Raw genomic sequence first — 22,038 nt, forward strand, 5'->3', positions numbered from 1 at the left:
GGTGATGATGGGCTGCAGGGGACTCTTCTGGCTGGCACGGTCCTTTCTTCTTAGGTTGCACAGGCCACAGTCTCTGCACCACCTCTCGATGGCTCCTCTCATGCTTACCCAGTAGAACCGTTCACGCAACAAGAACTCCAGCTTTTTCCATCCGAAGTGTCCTGCTCCGTCGTGGTACGCCTCCAGAACCATAGCCGCGTCTTGTCTTGGGACCACTACCTGCCAGGTCAGCTCATGTGTTCTAGAGTTGACCATTCTCCGGCACAGCTTCTCCTTGTAAAGAAACAGCCTGCTTTTCTCCTTCCACAGTTGCTTGGTCTCCTCCGGAGCGTCTGGGTCAAGACGGGCATCAGCCTGTGTCAGCATTTCCTTCACCAGACGGACTGCGGGATCACTGTCTTGTGTCTCCGCCCAGCTGTAGTGGGGTAAGGGATTGAACATGGCAGAGCGCCTGTCCTTTACACGGTGGGAATACAGGGTTATTCCATGACGGTGGAACGCAGGGAGTTCAACTTCTTCCAGTTCTTCTGGATCTTCCCCTATGTCCGGTAAGTTTGGCATTCTGGACAGGGCATCCGTGTTGGCATTTGAGCGTCCCGCCCGGTATTTGATGGTGAATTCGTAGTTGGACAGGCGGGCCATCCATCTCTGCTCCAGGGCACCAAGTCTTGCAGTGTCCAGGTGTGTCAACGGGTTGTTATCCGTGTACACGGTGAACTTGGAAGAGGCAAGGTAATGCTTGAAACGTTCGGTCACTGCCCACACCACTGCCAGGAACTCTAGCTTGAATGAGCTATAATTCTCAGGGTTTCTTTCTGTGGGCCGTAGTTTTCGGCTGGCGTAAGCGATTACCCGTTCTTTCCCCTGCTGGATTTTGGACAGTACGGCTCCTAGCCCAATGTTGCTTGCGTCCGTGTGGAGGATAAAGGGCTGGCTGTAGTCAGGGTACGCCAGGATTTCATCCCCCGTGAGGGCCATCTTCAGCTGGCAGAAGGACTCCTCTTCCAGCTTTTCCCATCTGAAGGGCGGCTTCTGGTTTTTGGCCTTCCTGGATTGGCCTATCAGGAGGTCCTGCATAGGGGCTGCCATTTTGGTGAAACCGGGAATGAATCTTCGGTAGTAGCCTACCAACCCGAGGAACTGCCGCACTTCCTTTATGCTGGAGGGTCTTGGCCAGTCCTTAATCACGGTGATCTTATCGGGGTCGGGAGCCACTCCGTCAGCACTCACCACGTGTCCCAGGTACTGCACCTTTGGTTTCAGGAGGTGACACTTGGAGGGTTTCACCTTTAGGCCGTAGCTTGCCAGGGCGTCAAACCCTTCTGCCAGGTGTTTCAGATGGTCCTCGTAGGTTTTGGAATAAACGATGACATCGTCCAGGTATAACAGGACCGTCTCGAAGTTCCGGTGTCCCAGACAGCATTCCATCAACAGCTGGAAGGTTCCTGGTGCGTTGCAGAGCCCGAACGGCATACAATTGAATTCGCTGAGACCCATTGGGGTGGTGAACGCAGTCTTCTCCTTGTCCGCCTCTACTACAGGAACCTGCCAGTACCCGCTAGTAAGATCCAAAGTGGAGAAGAAGTTAGCAGATTTTAATGCAGCTAAAGATTCTTCTATTCTAGGTAATGGGTACGCATCTTTGTGTGTGATTCGGTTGACCTTTCTGTAGTCTACACACATTCTCATTGTGTTGTCCTTCTTTTTCACTAGAACTAGTGGAGCTGCCCAGGGGCTACAGCTGTCCCTGATTACCCCAGCCTCCTTCATGTCCAGCAACATCGCCTTTGCATGCTGATAGTGCGCAGGGGGTACAGGTCGGTATCTTTCCTTTATGGGTGGATGGTCTCCTGTGGGGATGTGATGTTCTACCCCCTTTACTCGCCCGAAGTCTAGCGGGTGTTTACTAAAGACTCTTTCGTACTCCTGAACCACCCGGTAGACTCCCTGTTTTTGGTGTGAGGGAGTGGAGTCAGTACTCAAATGCAGTTGCTGACACCAGTCCTCCATTTGTTTCTTAGAGCCGTTACCTTCCTCTGGTTGAGATGGAGGCAAGGGTTCCACGGCCCTTACAGAATTTTGGTTTATGGTGAACAATTTGGCTAGCGTGGCATACCGGGGCAGGTATACTTCTCTCTCCCCGATATTTATGATGCGGACGGGCACCCTCCCATGGTGTACATCGACCACCCCCCATGCTGTCAAAATGGTGCGCCTACTGTCTGAGTAGACGGGTTCTACCATTGCTTGGTAGTCTCTACCTCTTAGACCAATAGCTGCCCGGCACCAGATCATCATCTCACTTCTCGGGGGCATGGCAATAGGGAACGGGTCACACATTCTCACGCTACCTATCTCACCACCAGATAATTCCACTTGTTGCCACTTCATCAGTGCCCGGATCTCTTTTTGGAGAACACGCTGCTGGCTGGAACTGGCGTTCTTGGCAACCTGCTGTAAAATGAGAATCACCTCTGCAAGACAATTTTCAATCACGTTAGTTCCCAAGGTTATTCTAGGGTGGCTCTCATGACGGTCTATGTCCACAATAATCAGTCCTTGTGCCGCCAGTTCGACTTTACCGACCTTAATGGTCACCTCCTTGAATCCCACCTGCGGCACGGGCTGACCATTGCTGGCGATGATACTCAGGTCGTCATCTGGGTAGCGAGTTATGTCCGAGTCATTCCAGTACCGCTTAAAGAGCACGTACGGGATGGTAGTCACTTGTGACCCAGTGTCCAGTAGGGCACTCATAGGAATGCCATCCAGTACCACAGGCAAGACCGGACGTCCCCCTACGTATTTATCACGCCAGTTCGATGGGCCTGATGATCTTATGCCTGGGGGTTGGCCCTCTACCCCAGGTTGTGCCCGTTTAAATGACAGTACCTTGCCATGTGTCCGGGTTGATTGCAGCGGCGGCAGATGGGTTGTCCGTCCTCGTTGTATCTGTCGCTGGGTCTTCCTCTGGACGTTGGGATCCTCCTCTGTCGGCGCCACGGGACGTCCTCCGGTCCGGATGCCAGCTGGATCTTCCCTGGAGGGGAAACCTGTAAAGACTGCACAGTTCTCGTTAGCACGGCTACGCTTTTGGTTAACTCTTGGACTTGATGGTGCAGGTCTGTAATCGGGTTGTTATCCAAAGCCTGCACACCAGCTCCTACAGACTCTGTAGACAAGGGCGCCGCCTCCTGGTGATAGGTAATAGCAGGACGCCGGTGGGTTACAGTGCTACCCGGTGCCGGTTCTCGGAGCACCCGGATGGCCCTGTCTTTGAACTTTGCAAAGTCTAAACCAGGGTTCTGCAAGGCCATTGCACGTAACTGGGTTTGGTGGACGTTGGACAGCAGACCCTCAATGAATTGCTCAGTTAACAGTTCATCTGCATTCCGCACACTGTCAGGGTCTGCCTGTTTAATGGCTCCCAGGGCCTCTTGCAAATTCAAAGCATAGTCTCTTATACAGTCTTGGGCCCGCGGCTTGCACCCATAGAATTTCATTTTGATCTCTGCTGAGGTACGGGTATCAAAAGTGTCCCTCAGACAGGTTAAGATTTCTTTTACAGTCTCCTTGTCCCGGACTGACCAGGACTTTACTTCACGTTGGGCTGCCCCGGTTAGCTGGCCTTCCAGTATGCTCACTTTTTGTCCTTCTGTCAGGGGGTATACCTTAAACAGGCTGTACAGTCTCTCTTTAAAGTCGCTTAGGGTATGTGTAGCACCCCGAGGGCTCGGCTGCTACAGGGGTATTGCACCTCAGTCCAGAGGTGTGATATTCCACTCCCGGGTAAGGATGGAGTGTGGACTAGGGCTCAGTAAGCTGCATGCACCACACACACCCCATTTCCGAGGAACAGCTCAACGGTGCTCCCACTAGACAGAAGTGCAGGCACGACAGCATCTGTTCCTGGCTGGAGTGGGGAGGGGGTGGAATACCCAGTGGTGTAGGAGCAGATAGGGGTGGGTCTCTGGGCATAGGTAGGAGCCCATTGGTTGCTAGTCACCTGGGCTCGGGTGTCAGAAGGAGGTATATAAGGTGGGCACCATCTTAGAACAGGGTTCAGTTCGGTTCATTTCAAGCCAGTTCAGTGGAGACAGTCTGAGGAGAAGACGGGAAGCAGAGCCCCTGCATGGGCTCTGCTCTGCAGGCAGGCCTTGTCAGGAGGCTGGAGCCTGAGAGAGAGAGAGAGAAGAAGGAAGAGAAAGAAAAGTAGGAAAGGAACTGGAACAGAGGAGAAAGGAAGCAAGGAACACAGAGAAAGGTCCAGAGACACGAAGGCAGAAGGAACCCCATATGCCCAGGAGATACAGGGTGAAGGGTTGGCAGAGCAGGGTACCGGAACCCGAATTGGTGGAGGCGACTAATCCTCAGCCAAAACCGGAGGTTGTGACCACATCTTGGTGCGACCCCTAACTACATCCACCAGAAAGGCATACCGTATAGGGTCAGGGAAACCGGAGAGAGGTTTCGCCAACAGAAGGCCCGAGGAAGCTGGACAAAGGTGGGTCCCTGGTGGGGACGGCCAGTAGAAAGGAAGAGAGGGGAGCTCTGAACCACACTCTGGAATTGCCTGGGAGTTGACCGAGTCCCTTGCCTGGTGAACGCAGCACGGCTCAGGCGGTCCCTCATGTGCACAAGTGACCAGAATAACAACCGTGAGTAAAGCTTTGAAAACTGCAACTGCACGTCTCTGTGATTCCTCGCCGCACCAGCACCATAAGTACTGGGACGCTCACACCATCACCACCATCATCCACATTAGCTGCCCTGAGGCAATACTTCTCCCGTGGGGAGTCATCCCATACTCAGCTGCGCAAACAACATCAGCCTCAGCGGTCTGCAGCGCAGCGGCGGTCCCCACTGACCGCAATCCACGGGTGGCGTAGTCGGACACTTATTACAATACAAATAGACTGCCACTGGTTTGACCACCCTGGGCACGGACCGGGTCACCGCCACACGGAGACTACAACCCCCAGCATCCTACAACCAGCGATCCGGCTCCGGGTATCCCCTGCACAACACAGGCCCAGGGGGCGCGTCAACTTTGGCGTAGTCGGCAGGATCATTACCAACCCGCCACAAGCGGGTATTGCGTGCCTGAAGAAAACTGCACATGTACCTTAAAAAGAAGTCTCCCGCCATTTCCAGAAGTTTCCCGCTGTCCGGAGTCGTTTCCCGCCATCCGGAGCCGATTCCCGCCATCAGACGCCATTTTGGACCGTTTCCCGCCATCTTCATCCGTTTTTCCCGCCCTGGCAGAGCGGACGCCATTATGTGCGCACCAAAGGACAGCAGGAAGCCACCTCCCATCGTGGGCCAGGTCCCAGAGTGGCGCCAAAGAAGGAGCCCGCCCCCACCAGCCATGAATGCAGCAATGGAGATGTCCATCAACGTGGGGGGGCTGCCCCTGAAGGTGATTGTCAGCAGATGCCCCCAAGACCAACCCCCATGGGGGCTGATAGGAAAGAAAACTGAGGGGCTGGGTGCGGCCTGGATCAGTCTGGACCTGCTGCACCCGGAGATGGAGGGAGCAGAAAACTCCACCAGCACCCTGGCCCGCAGCCTGCTGCAAGCAGAGCCACCCTGCAGCCTGACAGAACTGCTGGCCCAACTGCCTAGAGACCCGAATCGTGCGCGTGCAGCGCTGGAAGATCTGAATAGAAGAATGGTCCGGGCGCAGCGGGATGTGTTTGCCGGGTGGAGAGAGGAGATGGCCCGGCAGCACGGAGGTGACCAGCAGAAGACCCCGCCGGAACCGGGCAGCGCGCTTACCACTGGGCGCGGAGAAGAGGGACCGGCAGCTGCAGATGATGCCGCGGAGGAGGCCACGGAGACCGAGGCAGGTAATGGGGACGCCACCACCCCAAGCCCGGGGAACACCAGCCTGCCCTCACCCTCCGTTGCGGGACCCGAAGCCCCGGGGACCGTACCTGACACCATGCCTCCACCGCCACCAGCTAGGCCTCAGGAAGCAAGCACAGTCGTCACGCCCCGCCCCGCGCTGTGCCCTCTGAACCCTGGCGCCGTACAGCGTGAGACGTCACGGGCCAGGACGCAAGGCCTAGCACACCCGGGCGCCGCTGCCTCACCAGCGCCCCCTACCTTGGCGGTGCCACCCACGGGCACGACCAACAAGCGACCACCGGCCTGGTCGCAAGGCCGAGTGCCCCCGGGCGCTGCCACCAGTCCGAAGCCCACAGTGCCACCCTTGGGCGCGGACCTGCATGCCCAATATACCAGCCCAGACGGGCTACCCTTTGAATGGCCGCCGGAGTTCGCCAACCCCCGTCTCCGGAAAGAGCGACCCCTGAGTGAGCCTTTGATCCCGGCCCCGGAGCCCGCCAACATCGCTCCACCCCTGCCGGAGGATGCCCAGTTTGCATGGGACCCCACTGGCGAGAACCTCATGGGCTTCACCCAGGAGACCCGGGCGGAAGAAGCCCAGCGCCTGGAGTGCTGCCGTCAGCAGCTAGCCACCTATGAAAGAGAGCGACAGCAAAGACGCATCAGGGAGCAGCGACTCCAGGCCAGGAGCGCGGAGCAAAAGAGGAGGGCCCGACAAGACACCCACGCCATCCGCGGACCCAGAGCCACCGGGACCGTAGTCAAGTTCCAGCTAGAGCATGGCTGGGGCTTCATCAGAGACCCGGAGGCTGACACCGACGTCTTCGTCACTAGAAGGGACGTTGAAAGCCACCTGCCAGAGGGACATCACGGACGTGACCTGTACCCCGGTGACGTGATCACCTACACCCGGCACAAGGGCGCAAAGGGACTGTGCGCCCTCCATGTCCACCGTCTAACGGAGGAGGAACTGCAGTACCGCCCAGACGCGGAATACACTGAGGATCCGGACGGACCAGAAGATTACCCGGAAGAGCGAGAAGGACACCGTTACCAGTAAACGGTAAAATGGAACTGTATATAGTTACCCGTCAGGGTACAAGAACTGTTACTTGTGTGCCCCTTCCTAAATTACCAGGCTGAGGACTGTGAGCAGCCACTCCCTTATCCCCACTGGCCGAGGACTGAGAGCGGCCATCCTGTAAATAGTTGCGCTTCTTAAAGCGCCCCCTACTGGTTTTATACAAAAAACGCAACGTCTACCTCAAGGCGGATTAAATGGACTGTTGCACCTTTACCTGGTCGCAAGTTGCACAGCGGCCAGAGCTCAAGAATGTTCTACTTGAAAAAGTTTTATATTGAAAAGTTCTATATGCTGCTAGAATAATAATGCAAATGTTTTATGTGATGTTTTATATGCTAAAAGAGTTCCAGTGGCATTAGCAAGATGTTTTATGAAAAGGAGTACCAGTAACGTTAAAAAGAGAAGAATACCTCCCATAAAGGGATGAGTGAAAAGTTATTGTCTTATATACGAATGCATTCTAAAAACTTGTATGTTTAAATTGTCTTTGCTCTTTTCCAGCCCGAGGACGTGCTGTGATTTACCAGGGGGGAATGTAGCACCCCGAGGGCTCGGCTGCTACAGGGGTATTGCACCTCAGTCCAGAGGTGTGATATTCCACTCCCGGGTAAGGATGGAGTGTGGACTAGGGCTCAGTAAGCTGCATGCACCACACACACCCCATTTCCGAGGAACAGCTCAACGGTGCTCCCACTAGACAGAAGTGCAGGCACGACAGCATCTGTTCCTGGCTGGAGTGGGGAGGGGGTGGAACACCCAGTGCTGTAGGGGCAGATAGGGGTGGGTCTCTGGGCATAGGTAGGAGCCCATTGGTTGCTAGTCACCTGGGCTCGGGTGTCAGAAGGAGGTATATAAGGTGGGCACCATCTTAGAACAGGGTTCAGTTCGGTTCATTTCAAGCCAGTTCAGTGGAGACAGTCTGAGGAGAAGACGGGAAGCAGAGCCCCTGCATGGGCTCTGCTCTGCAGGCAGGCCTTGTCAGGAGGCTGGAGCCTGAGAGAGAGAGAGAGAAGAAGGAAGAGAAAGGAAAATTAGGAAAGGAACTGGAACAGAGGAGAAAGGAAGCAAGGAACACAGAGAAAGGCCCAGAGACACGAAGGCAGAAGGATCCCCATATGCCCAGGAGATACAGGGTGAAGGGTTGGCAGAGCAGGGTACCGGAACCCGAATTGGTGGAGGCGACTAATCCTCAGCCAAAACCGGAGGTTGTGACCACATCTTGGTGCGACCCCTCACTACATCCACCAGAAAGGCATACCGTATAGGGTCAGGGAAACCGGAGAGAGGTTTCGCCAACAGAAGGCCCGAAGAAGCTGGACAAAGGTGGGTCCCTGGTGGGGACGGCCAGTAGAAAGGAAGAGAGGGGAGCTCTGAACCACACTCTGGAATTGCCTGGGAGTTGACCGAGTCCCTTGCCTGGTGAACGCAGCACGGCTCAGGCGGTCCCTCATGTGCACAAGTGACCAGAATAACAACCGTGAGTAAAGCTTTGAAAACTGCAACTGCACGTCTCTGTGATACCTCGCCGCACCAGCACCATAAGTACTGGGAAGCTCACACCATCACCACCATCATCCACATTAGCTACCCTGAGGCAATACTTCTCCCGTGGGGAGTCATCCCATACTCAGCTGCGCAAACAACATCAGCCTCAGCGGTCTGCAGCGCAGCGGCGGTCCCCACTGACCGCAATCCACGGGTGGCGTAGTCGGACACTTATTACAATACAAATAGACTGCCACTGGTTTGACCACCCTGGGCACGGACCGGGTGACCGCCACACGGAGACTACAACCCCCAGCATCCTACAACCAGCGATCTGGCTCCGGGTATCCCCTGCACAACACAGGCCCAGGGGGCGCGTCATATGCGACTCCCCTGAGTACTGGGGCAGCCAGGCCGCTCCGGGGATATAGGGCATTGTAAATGGCATTACTGTGGCAGCGGCCGCGCTGGTGGTAGAGGGTCCCTCCGTATCCGTCATCTTCCTCCCTCCTAGATAAGTGTGGCCTACCTTCTGTTGCTTCTTCTCCGTAGGCCGCGGCTCCACAGACGATCGTCAGGGTGGAGGACCTTGCGTCGCGCTCTGGTGACGTCAGCGTCGCTCTCTCTCCCTTCCAGGACCTTGCGCAGCGTCCATGCGTGGGGCGGAACTTCGGGTCTCGCGCGCTTTTCGACGTCCACGCCCCTCTTCTTCCCGCGCGGCGTCCCGAAGATGGCGTCCGATGGTGGGAAAGTGACTGCGGATGGCGGGAAACTTTTGAAGATGGCGGGAAACTTTTGAAGATGGCGGGAAACGGCTCCGGATGGCGGGAACCTTCACCACGGCAGGTAGGACAGTCTTTTGAAGGCGTGCAGTACCCGGTGGTTGTGGGCACGAAATCCTGCCGACTACGCCAAAGCTGACGCGCCCCCTGGGCCTAGTGTGGACGTGTGTGGGTTACCCAGAGCCGGGTCTCTGGGGGTTGTAGTCTCCGTGGCGGCGACCCGGTCCCGTGGCTCAGGGTGGTCAGACCGATGGCAGTCTTTTAGGGGTTTTAGGTTGATTGTCCGACTACGCCACCCGTGGATTGCGGTCAGGGTGTACCGCCGCTGCGAGGCAGTCCGCTGAGGCTGGTGTGGTGTGCGCAGCAAAAAGATGGGATAACTCCCTACGGGAGGAGTATGGCCTCAGGGCAGGGAATGTGGATGATGGGAGTGATGGTGCGCGGGCGTCCCAGCTCTAGTAGTGCTGGTGCGGCGATGAGCAGGAACGACTCAGAGTCTTTGCAGTGCAGTTCAGGGTCTTTACTGGTGATATTAAGGCAGACCCTCCCGGGAGTACTGGCTAGCATAAGGGGCCTGGTCAGTCTGCGAGCAAACAGGAGTTCCCCTGGCCAGGTGGAGTTGTAGGCCTCCCCGTCTATCTGCACTCTTTCTGGCTACCTTGCTGTAAGCGGGTAGAAGTAGCCCACGTCCCTGAGTATACCGTGTGGTGCTCACCCGTATGGCTGGTGACTTGGGGCCTTCTGTTAGCCTCCGCTCCTGGATGGCGGTGCTGGTCCCTTCCTTGTGACTGAGCCTCCGGGCTTCTGTGGCCAGAGGACCTGGAATTCCCTGCCGGATGGTTTCTGCTGCTGGGTGGATATCAGTCCCCACAGCCTCGGACTCCGGTGTCCGGTTATCAGATTCTTCTGCCAGGGCGAGCTCTGCTCAGCTCCAGCCCCTGGTCTTCAGCTACTGCTCCTACAGAGCTCCTGATGTAACTCACCCTGTGTCTGGAACTGTCTCCAGGCTCTGACTCAACTGACTAATCCCGCCCCAGACCCTGTTTATAAGGGCAGATTCCTCCCCTCCCAGGTCTGGGCAGGAAGTGTTGCATGATTAAGGGCTCCTGACCAGAGAAACCTCCCACTTGCTCTCAGACATAATATTTCTATTACTGTGGTAACCAGACCCCTGGGGTGCCACATAGGGACAGTTTTTCCTTATCTTTCCTTAGTACATGTTGCAGATCATAACACTTGTTTGTAATAATAGCAAAATAAATAAAACATTTTTTTTAATAATCTACTAGAAATCAACCAAAATTGGTATTCCTTCCTACAAATGGAAGCACCTTCTGGATCTTCATCTAACACTACGTCCACATGGATAAAAACTACCCCCCACGGTCCACCGGATGGGCAGCATGCCAGTGAAGGGATCCTCTGTATTCACAAGTGGAATCTAGTGTTGTGCCTAATTTGCACAACCTTTTCAGATGAGAAAATTAATTTTTAACTCACGCACGCACGAACAATTACAATAATCTTGAACACAATGTGACAGCGACTGGTACAGGAGGAGCAAGGACCCTGCCTGCGAGGGCTCACAATCTACAAGGTCTGATACATTGGGGTAGAGAGTTCCAGAGTAGGGGGGATGCACGGGAGAAATCTTGTATACGATTGTGGGAGGAGGAGATAAGAGGGGAGTAGAGAAGGAGATCTTGTGAGGATCGGAGGTTGCATGCAGGTAAGTAACGGGAGACTAGGTCGGAGATATATGGAGGAGACAGGTTGTGAATGGCTTTGTATGTCATGGTTAGGGTTTTGAATTGGAGTCTCTGAGCAATGGGGAGCCAGTGAAGAGATTGACAGAGGAGAGAGGCCGAGGAATAGCAGGGGGACAGGTTGATTAGTCGAGCAGCAGAGTTTAGGATAGATTGGAGGGGTGCGAGAGTGTTAGAGGGGAGGCCACGGACAGGAGGTTGGAGTAGTCAAGGCGGGAGATGATGAGGGTGTGCACTAGTGTTTTTGCAGATTCATGGTTTAGGAATGTGCGGATCCGGGAGATATTTTTGAGTTGGAGTCGGCAGGAAGTGGAAAGGGCTTGGATATGTGGTTTGAAGGAGAGTTCCGAGTCCAGGGTTACCCCAAGGCAGCGAGCTTGAGGGACTGGGGAGAGTGGGCAGCCATTGACGTTGATAGATAGGTCAGTTGGGGGGGGGTTGAATGAGATGGCAGAAAGATGATGAATTCTGTTTTGTCCATGTTAAGTTTTAGAAATCTGGCAGAGAAGAAGGATGAAATAGCAGACAGACATTGTGGGATTTTGGTTAGTAAGGAGGAGATATCGGGTCCAGAGAGGTAGAACTGTGTGTCATCAGCATAGAGGTGATAATGAAAGCCATGAGACTCTATGAGCTGTCCCAGGCCGAAGGTGTAGATGGAGAAGATCAGGGGTCCTAGAACTGAACCTTGGGGGACACCGACAGATAGGGGGCGAGATGAGGAGGTGGTGCGTGAGTGGGAGACACTGAATGTCCGGTCTGTTAGGTATGAGGAGATCCAGGATAGGGCCAAATCTGTGATACCGATAGATGAGAGAGTCTGTAGTAAGAGGGCATGGTCCACTGTGTCAAAGGCAGATGACAGGTCTAGGAGGAGGAGGACAGAGTAATGTCGCTTAGATTTGGCGGTTAGTAGGTCGTTGGTGACTTTAGTCAGGGCCGTTTCAGTAGAATGGTGCGGTCGGAAACCAGATTGTAGGCGGTCAAAGAGGGAGCAGGAGGAGAGGTGGGAGGACAGTTCAGAATGGACGTGTTGTTCCAGTAGTTTTGAGGCATAGGGGAGAAGTGATATGGGGCGATAGCTAGACACAGAGGATGGGTCAAGGGAGGGCTTTTTGAGGATGGGTGTGATTGAGGCATGTTTGAAGCATGAGGGGAAGACACCAGTTGTTAGTGATAGGTTGAAGAGGTGGTCTAGGGCTGGGATGAAGATGGTGGTAAGGTTTGGGATGAGGTGGGACGGGATTGGGTCAAGTTTATAGGTGGTGAGGTGTGATTTGGAGAGTAAGGAGGAACGTTGATCTTCAGAAATGGTGGAGAATGTGGTTTTGGAGGAGGAGGATTGAGTAGGTGTGGGGAGGGGCTGTGGGGCTTTAGGCAAAAACTTTGTCTGATGGTGTCAATCTTCTGCTTGAAGAATGAGGCAAAGTCTTCGGCTGATTAGATAGCGATCCCCACTTTTTTCCCCCTTGATTTTACCTTTCCAGGTTCTATAAAAAGTAGGGAATGTTATAAAATAAAGTAATAACCTTTATTCACCTGTTATATCTCCCAGTCCTCAAGGGGCGCCGCTCTGGTGGTGTTACAAAATCTGCATCCTTTTTGTAATTCACATGACCGCTGCAGCCAATCACCAGTCTCAACAGTCACATGTTGTACAATGAAATGTCACCTCTGAGGTCAATGATTAGCTGCAGGGGTCACTTGAATAAAGGACAAAAATGACATTACTGAAGGACACAAGGGCCATCACAAAGTATATGCGGGCCCTTGGAAAACAGAATCCCAGGGGTCCCTCTTTGCTTTTGATTTTTCCTTCTCGCCTTCTGTACCATTACTGTTTTGGGGTCTATGCCACTTTCTAATTTGTTACTTTTCATTTTTTTTTTTGTCATAGATTTTTTTTTTTTTAGTTTACATTTTGAAGTTCACTGTACAGGATAAATATAAAATGTCATTAGTAAGGACCACAAACTAACTATGTTCATTTATTTTTATTTTATTTTTTTTAGACTTTATTCACATTCTGGGAAAAGCGGGTGCTGTGAAGTTTTATATTTTTGTACTTTTTTAAAATGATTTTATTTTTCACACTTTTTATTGGTCTCTCTAGGAAATTTAACTTTGTTTAATTTATGTTCTCGGAAAAGTGGGTGCTGTGAAGTTTTACTTTTTTTTTACGTACATTTTTGTTTTCACACTTTTTATTGGTCTCTCTAGAGAACTTATAATTTATGTTCTCGGAAAATTGGGTGCTATGAAGTCTATATATTTTTTTTCATTTTTTATTGCTCGAGTTATCACATTCTGGGGAACGTGGATGCTATGAACGTGTATATATATATATATATATATACTGTATATATACATATATATATATATATATATATTTTAAACTTTTTTTTTTTACACTTTTTATTGGCCTCCTTAAATGTCTCGAATCTACGATTGCTTGTACAATACGCTGTGTTACTGTAATATTATAGTGCAATGTAAAATTGAATGAATGCCAGCCATACAGGGGCAGCATGGTGGCTCAGTGGATAGCACTGCAGCCTTGCAGCGCTGGGGTCCTGGGTTCAAATCCCACTAAGGACAACATCTGCAAGGAGTTTGTATGTTCTCCCCGTGTTTGTGTGGGGTTCCCCCAGGTTCTCCAGTTTCCTCCCACACTCCAAAGACATACTGATGGGCAATGTAGATTGTGAGCCCTGATGGGGACAGTGATGATAATGTCTCTAAAGCACTGTGGAATTAATGGCACCATATAAGTGAGTAAAATAAATAAATAAATAAATATATACATACATAGGTGTACATTCTTTAGACCTTCCAACTGCCATGACAATGCCATCAACACCCCACAACCATGTTAAAGATGGACTGATGTGTGTCAACAGGGCCACCTTCCAACCACTTACATGCTGCTGTCACAAATGACTGTGGCATCTAAGGGGTTTAACACAGTTGCTCTCTGGTGTTGACTGTATAACGCAGCTCCTGACCCCTCTCCATACATGCAGATATTGAAACCTCGGCGCTGTGGACCCAGTAGAACCGCTAGGGGCCAAAAGAATGTCAGCATTGGAGCAATTATTATTTTCTAACATTCTTTGGTCAATTTCGGGGAAACACCGATAAACCCCTTTAAATAGAGCAGAGCTTCAATACCACACACAGCCTATGCAGAAGAGTGGCGCTGTTTACGAAATCTCATATTATTTCTAATTTCAAGGGGGAAGGAAAATATTGCAATTAAGTCGTAACGTTTTAGTCCAGGTTATCCGTTTGTTCCGATCTAGGACACTTCTGGCAAAAAACCCGTCCTGTGATGAACCCCTATAGATCGCTTAATGTCCATCTGGCAGCCGATGGTTTTGTTCCATGGTCTCTGGCTGAAGGCTTCATGTTCTAAGTGGTCTCCCTGGTCGCCCGGGGCTTAGCAGTGAGATGGAGGTGTTAAAATGTTCCCCGTGTCCTGCACCGCGGATTACAGGGTCTTTGGCATCTCGTCCCCAGCTGAGTCATAACTAACATATTAAAATCCATTGCCAGCTTACATTAAACTCCCAGAAGTGTCGAGCAGTAGATCATATGAAACATAAGTGCGAGAACCGCTTCTCTTGGCATCTGAGCCTATTGCTAAAAATCAAGCCTTTCCTCTCTGACTTACTGGCCGCGATGACAACCCCTTCACCGTGCGCCCTCCCTGCCCGGATCTTGCGGTCGCCATGTGTTGCACCCCTGGAGCAGGTTGCTGACTTTCACAGTCTTTGGGAAAATAAATTGAAAACTTATCGTTTGGTTTTCTAAGATTTCTTTATTTAAGACTTAAAAATATTTTTCCAACGAGGAAAATTTCATCCAGTTCACATGAAAAGCTGATTTTAACATCCCGGGTCCCAGTAGGTGGTTTAAGAGAAAAAAAAAAGCCAACTAAAACAATGCTTAACCCTGCGAGAGAAAACATATGGGAAGAGGCTGAGCAGAGCAAATATCAAATTCACAGAAGAAGGCCAGCAAGAATTTATTATTGTTATTTAAATAAGTGCAAAATTGTCAGATTAATTTCTTAATATATCTTTATTGTAGTTAAAGCTCCTTTTTTACTAATACAACATTTTAAATCCTTTACAAAGTCATAGAAGGTGAATATAAAATTTTTCATTTTCTGCAGTGACCACTAGGGGGAGCTCCCTGTAAACATATTTAGTTTTCATTGGACTATGTATCTGTATGCATTGAGCTCCCTCTAGTGGTGACTGCAGGCGGACAGTATGGTAACATTTAAAGTGTAACCATCATTTTATTTATTTATTTTCCACAAATCAATAGTACATGTGAAAAAAAAAACTTTGCAGTATATCTTATTAAAAAAATGTTTTTTCTCCTCCAGGACTGATTTTCATTCTTAAGATCCTCAGTACACAGGTAAATTCTGTCTTCAGTGAATACTGATTTTCCTATTATTGAGATAGGAGATGACAGTTGGTGCTTATAAAGTTCTATGGAAAACTGTAACTAGTCTCATGGGAATTTGCAGCAGAATGTGTGTCTGCCTCTAGTTCCTTCCCTCCACTCTCCATAGAATTTTAAAAGCACCAACTGTCATCACGTATCTCAGTAATGTTTTCACTGAATACAGATAAATTACTTATAAATTGAGAGTGAATGATCAGTCCAGGAGGAGAAAGAAGCAGATTTCCCTGATAAGATATATTACAAAGTTTCTTATTTTCATGTGTATTATTGATTTGTAAAATATGAATGAAAATGGTGGTTACTCTTTAAAGGAGTTTTCCAGGATTTTCATACTAATGACCTTTCCTTACGGTAGGGTCACACCAGTATATATTCTATCACCTGAGATAATCAGGCCTATCAAAGTGTGATCAAAGTGTGATCTGATATTCCTGGATGAGGAGAAGATGGAAAAAAATTCTCCATCTTCTCCATTCTTTCATTCCATGAAAATTGGACTGCACTCAGATGTCATCAGAGTGCAGTCCAATGTTTCCCATGGACTCACTGACTTGCATGGTCAGGTACAATTTGAATACCGGATGCAACTTTTTTCCTCAGGATACTCTGTCTGAGAAAAAAATCGGACATATGCACGGCCCTATAGACTAACATTGGTCCAAGTGCAATCCGATGTTTTGTTGGATTGCACTTCGACCAAAAATACAGTTATCTGCACAAGCTGTTAAAATTGGTCATCAACATGAAATCATGGAGGTTGGAATCCCAGAACCCCGACCAATTAACTGATGAAAGGTGCTGAAGATATACAGCTCTGTTATTGTACAGTACTGTTGATCTCTGCTGGACACCAGCTAACGGATCAATGATGTTAAAGCACACATGCCACTAAGTTGATGTAGATGGTGGTCTGTCAGACCATTGTTATCTTCCACCACCTACATCAACTTAGCTGCATGTCCGCTTTAAAATCATTGATCTGTTAGCTGGTGTCCAGTAGAGATCAACATTCCTAAACTCCACTAAGCTCCATCTACACAAAGGAGGACTGCAGAGTTAACACAAACATGGCTGAGCTGTGTGTGATGCCTGCTGCTGATAGATCAATGGTGTAAAACTGGAAAAGCCACTCTGTTGTTGATGCACATGGCAAAGGATTATCTTCTGCCATATGCCTCAATAAAACAGCATTTGAAGTTTCACATCACTGATTCAACAAGACTATATTCCAAAGCAAATCTCAAAGTCCACCAAGGCTTGAATTAAGAAGACTTCCCAGAAGATTCTGTAGTGGTTGAACCCCAAAGAAAATCTTTAGTTAGAATTGAAGAAGGCAGGTTCGGCACACAAATCTAAGAATATTAGTGGATTTGATATCAATCACCCATTAGAAATGCACTAAGATACCTCAGGAACGCTGCCAGAAGCTGATATCTACCTGTACAGACAAGAATAGGTTGTCAAACTCATAAGTTGATATCCAGCTGCCAGGGCAAAGTCTGGAAAAAAAGGGTCAATACTGTAAATATTGAGTCTTTGTATAAACTGGATGTATCTGTCAATAAAAGTGTAAAAAGATCTAAAAACATAGGAGCAAAAAAAATTAGTGATAACGAAAATTTGTGCCAGTCATTTGGCCAGGACTGTGCAGCATTTTTGCAGCAGGTTTTAACAGCCAGAGAAGCTCTAGATGTCTTCAAAGGGTGAATAATTCTGAGCATGCAGTAGTCAGTAAAAGTGGCATTTTGTAGTGAATTTGGGTAAACCCCTTTTTCGGCAGCACAGTATATATGTCTGGTCCTGCTTACTTCTGTTTTTAACATGTTTCGATCTCCTTACAGATTATGACGTTTGCTCCGAAGCCCCGTGTGAGCAGCAGTGCACAGACAACTTTGGTCGGGTCCTGTGTACGTGTTATTCTGGCTACCAGTACGACCGGGAGAGACATAGGAACAGAGAGAAGCCATATTGCCTAGGTATGTATACCCCATAAATGTGCGGCACATAGTTGTCACGGGTGTGTCAGATGTGACAGACAGTCACCCTGCAGTTGGTTTCAGAAGATCTCTTCGTTTGGCATTACAGACATCTTCTTGAATCTGTCTCACTCTAGGACCCAGAGGCTACCTCCCTCCTGCTAATTGACACCCAGGCCTGGGTGTTTAAATGCTTTTAGTTTGCTATGGGGAGGGGCTGGTGATATTCACATGTTTCCTTGTGAAGGCTTGGAGGTATTGCAGTCTGTTTACTTCCTCTCTGGTGCTAAGAGGACGTTAGGAGTAATCTCTCTGAAGTTGGCTCAAGCTAAGTTACTTTCCCCCTTGTTTGTCTCCCTTGTTGTCTTTAGTTGTTAGTGGGGACTGACTAGTGCTCACCCCCCCCCCATTCCCTATCCAGGGCCAAGCTCTAAGGAAATACAGGGTTTAGGTTCCTGTGCGGCGATTGGTGAGGAACCAATATACGGACATTAGGGTAGACATGGTGCTATCAGATCAGCCTAGGAGGTCTCCACTCCCCCCTTTCCCTAGTGTCTGGGCTCCCTTCCCCTCTTCCCTTCATGTTGCACTTAGTCTTTCCCACACCTTGCGTGACATTGTTATCATGGTCAGCGTGGGCATCAGACTGTGTAGAGGGTGAAGCTCTTTTCTTGCTGTGTCAGGGGTAGAGTAAATCGGGGACCTACATATGGCGGCAATATTGGTCGTCTTGACAAATTTCCTAACAACAGACATGACGGAAATACACAGCTCGGCTTAGATTATTTGTGATTTTTTGGGTTTTGGGATCCTGAACTTCATGGTTTATGGGGCAACAGATTAGTTCTGACGCCTTGCTTTCTAAATTCTTCGATAAATGCTTCCTCTGCTTCCAAACGTCTCTTGTGAAAATTGATACTTAATGAAATTAAGAGGAAGCACAACGAGCGCAGACGATATTCTGCATTCTCCGTCCATTGTTCACATTCTGGAACTCACATGAAATTATATACTAATCTTCTAATGCTGAAATATTTTAGGTTCCACGTGGGTGTTGTCAATAAGCCTGGATGCAATGATCAACTTTACAAGGAACGGTGTATTCTGTGCAGGCAAAAGATGAGGATTGAAAAATAACAGCTGTTTTTTCATGAAAACATAAGTTCACTCCGTGTTTTAAAGACAATGCTTAAGTTTGTGGGGGAAAGGGGCTTCGGTGCATTTTTTTCCTCTACAGGCTTTGATGAGGAACCTGACAAAATGCATGAGAAAGCTCAGTTACATTTTTTAAGTGCAGAATTAAAAGGTGTTTTGTACTAAAAAGCTCTGCTGTAAATCTGCATCAAAAGCACAATAATTTTAGGAGAAAACAGAAAAAATGTTGAAAATCACAATAGTCAGAGATGATTGTTATTGCATATATTCCTTCAGACAGCGGAAGAAAAAAGACCGATGAAAAGCAGAAGAAAAAAAAAGGCCTTGAAGTTTTTTTTACAATATTATAATAGTTATTTTCTTGTACATAGAAGCAGTATTATAGTAGTTATATTCTTTTATATAGAAGGCAGTATTATAGTAGTTATATTCTTGTACATAGGGAGCAGTATTATAGTAGTTATTTTCTTGTACATAGGAGCAGTATTATAGTAGTTAATTTCTTTTACATAAGGAGCAGTATTATAGTAGTTATATTCTTGTACATAGGGAGCAGTATTATAGTAGTTAATTTCTTTTACATAAGGAGCAGTATTATAGTAGTTATATTGTTATACATAGGAGCAGTATTATAGTAGTTATATTCTTGTACATAGGGACAGTATTATAGTAGTTATATTCTTGTACATAGGGAGCAGTATTATAGTAGTTATATTCTTGTACATAGGGACAGTATTATAGTAGTTATATTCTTGTACATAGGGAGCAGTATTATAGTAGTTATATTCTTGTACATAGGGGGCAGTATTGTAGTAGTTATATTCTTGTATATAGGAGCAGTATTATAGTAGTTATGTTCTTGTACATAGGAGCAGTATTATAGTAGATATATTCTTGTAAATAGGGGGCAGTATTATAGTAGTTATATTCTTGTACGTAGGGGCAGTATTACAGTAGTTATATTCTTGCACATAGGGGGCAGTATTATAGTAGTTATATTCTTGTACGTAGGGGCAGTATTACAGTAGTTATATTCTTGCACATAGGGGGCTGTATTATAGTAGTTATATTCTTGTACATAGGAGCAGTGTTATACTAATTATATTCTTGTACATAGGAGCAGTATTATAGAAGTTATATTCTTGTACATAGGAGCAGTATTATAGTAGTTATATTGTTGTACATAGGGGGCAGTAGTATAGTAGTTATATTCTTGTACATAGAAGCAGTGTTATACTAGTTATATTCTTGTACATAGGAGCAGTATTATATTAGTTATATTCATGTACATAGGAGCAGTATTATGTTAGTTATATTCTTGTACACAGGAGCAGAATTATAAGGAGTTATATTCTTGTACATGAGGAGCAGTATTATAGTATTTATATTTTTGTACATGAGGAGCAGTATTATAGTAGTTATATTTTTGTACATAGGAACAGTATTATAGTAGTTATATTCTTTTATATAGAAGGCAGTAATATAGTAGTTATATTCTTGTACATAAGAGCAGTATTATATTAGTTTCATTCTAGTACGTAAGAGCAGTATTATATTAGTTTAATTCTCGTACAAAGGGGGCAGTATAGAAGTTTTTATATTCTTGTACATAGGAGCAGTATTGTAGTAGTTATATTCTTGTACATAGGGGGCAGTATTATAGTAGCTATATTCTTGTACATAGAAGCAGTATTATAATAGTTATATTTTTGTACATAGGGGCAGTATTATAGTAGTTATATTCTTTTATATAGAAGGCAGTATTATAGTAGTTATATTCTTTTATTTAGAAGGCAGTATTATAGTAGTTATATTCTTTTATATAGAAGGCAGTATTATAGTAGTTATATTCTTGTACATTGGAGCAGTATTATAGTAGTTATATTCTTGTACATAGGGGGCAGTATTATAGTAGTTATATTCTTGTACATAGGGAGCAGTATTATAGTAGTTATATTCTTGTACATAGGGGCAGTATTATAGTAGTTATATTCTTTTATTTAGAAGGTAGTATTATAATATTTAGATTCTTTTATATAGAAGGCAGTATTATAGTAGTTATATTCTTGAACATAGGGAGCAGTATTATAGTAGTTATATTCTTTTACATAGGAGCAGTATTATATTAGTTATATTCTTGTACATAGGAGCAGTATTATAGTAGTTATATTCTTTTATATAGACGGCAGTATTATAGTTGTTATATTCTTTTATATAGAAGGCAGTATTATAGTAGTTATATTCTTGTACATAAGAGGAGTATTGTATTAGTTTAATTCTAGTACATAGGAGCAGTATTATATTAGTTTAATTCTTGTACATAGAGGGCAGTATTGTAGTAGTTATATTCTTGTACATAGGAGCAGTATTATTGTAGTTATATTTTTGTACATAGGAGCAGTATTATAGTAGTTATATTCTTTTATTTAGAAGGTAGTATTATAATATTTAGATTCTTTTATATAGAAGGCAGTATTATAGTAGTTATATTCTTGAACATAGGGAGCAGTATTATAGTAGTTATATTCTTTTACATAGGAGCAGTATTATATTAGTTATATTCTTGTACATAGGAGCAGTATTATAGTAGTTATATTCTTTTATATAGACGGCAGTATTATAGTTGTTATATTCTTTTATATAGAAGGCAGTATTATAGTAGTTATATTCTTGTACATAAGAGGAGTATTGTATTAGTTTAATTCTAGTATATAGGAGCAGTATTATATTAGTTTAATTCTTGTACATAGAGGGCAGTATTGTAGTAGTTATATTCTTGTACATAGGAGCAGTATTATTGTAGTTATATTTTTGTACATAGGAGCAGTATTATAGTAGTTATATTCTTGTACATAGGGGCAGTATTATAGTAGTTATATTCTTGTACATAGAAGCAGTATTATTGTAGTTATATTTTTGTACGTAGGAGCAGTATTATAGTAGTTATATTCTTTTATATAGAAGGCAGTATTATAGTCGTTATATTCTTGTACATAGGAGCAGTATTATAGTAGTTATACTCTCGTACATAGGGGGCAGTATTATAGTAGTTATATTCTTGTACATAGGGGGCAGTATTATAGTAGTTATATTCTTGTATATAGGAGCAGTATTATATTAGTTATGTTCTTGTACATAGGGGCAGTATTATAGTAGTTATATTCTTTTATTTAGAAGGCAGTATTATAATATTTATATTCTTTTATATAGAAGGCAGTATTATAGTATCTATATTCCTGAACATAGGGAGCAGTATTATAGTAGTTATATTATTTTACATAGGAGCAGTATTATAGTAGTTATATTCTTTTATATAGAAGGCAGTATTATAGTAGTTATATTCTTGTACATAGGGAGCAGTATTATAGTAGTTATTTTCTTGTACATAGGAGCAGTATTATAGTAGTTAATTTCTTGTACATAAGGAGCAGTATTATAGTAGTTATATTCTTATACAT

At 46.6% G+C, this 22,038-nt stretch overlaps 1 protein-coding gene across 2 annotated transcripts in view; it reads left to right on the plus strand.

Annotated features, from left to right (window-relative positions):
- The window catches only part of CCBE1 (collagen and calcium binding EGF domains 1), a 440,914-nt gene that overhangs the window by 345,721 nt on the left and 73,155 nt on the right, over positions 1–22,038 (plus strand). For both annotated transcript variants that reach the window (XM_073680708.1, XM_073680717.1), the window contains one exon: positions 17,291–17,425. In XM_073680708.1, coding sequence (XP_073536809.1) covers positions 17,291–17,425 — 135 coding nt within the window. The remainder of the gene's footprint in view (positions 1–17,290; positions 17,426–22,038) is intronic.

The sequence above is a fragment of the Phyllobates terribilis genome, unplaced genomic scaffold, assembly GCF_046119375.1.
Source record: "Phyllobates terribilis strain yellow unplaced genomic scaffold, ASM4611937v1 Scaffold_1__5_contigs__length_1240528914, whole genome shotgun sequence".
NCBI classification, from domain to species: domain Eukaryota; kingdom Metazoa; phylum Chordata; class Amphibia; order Anura; family Dendrobatidae; genus Phyllobates; species Phyllobates terribilis.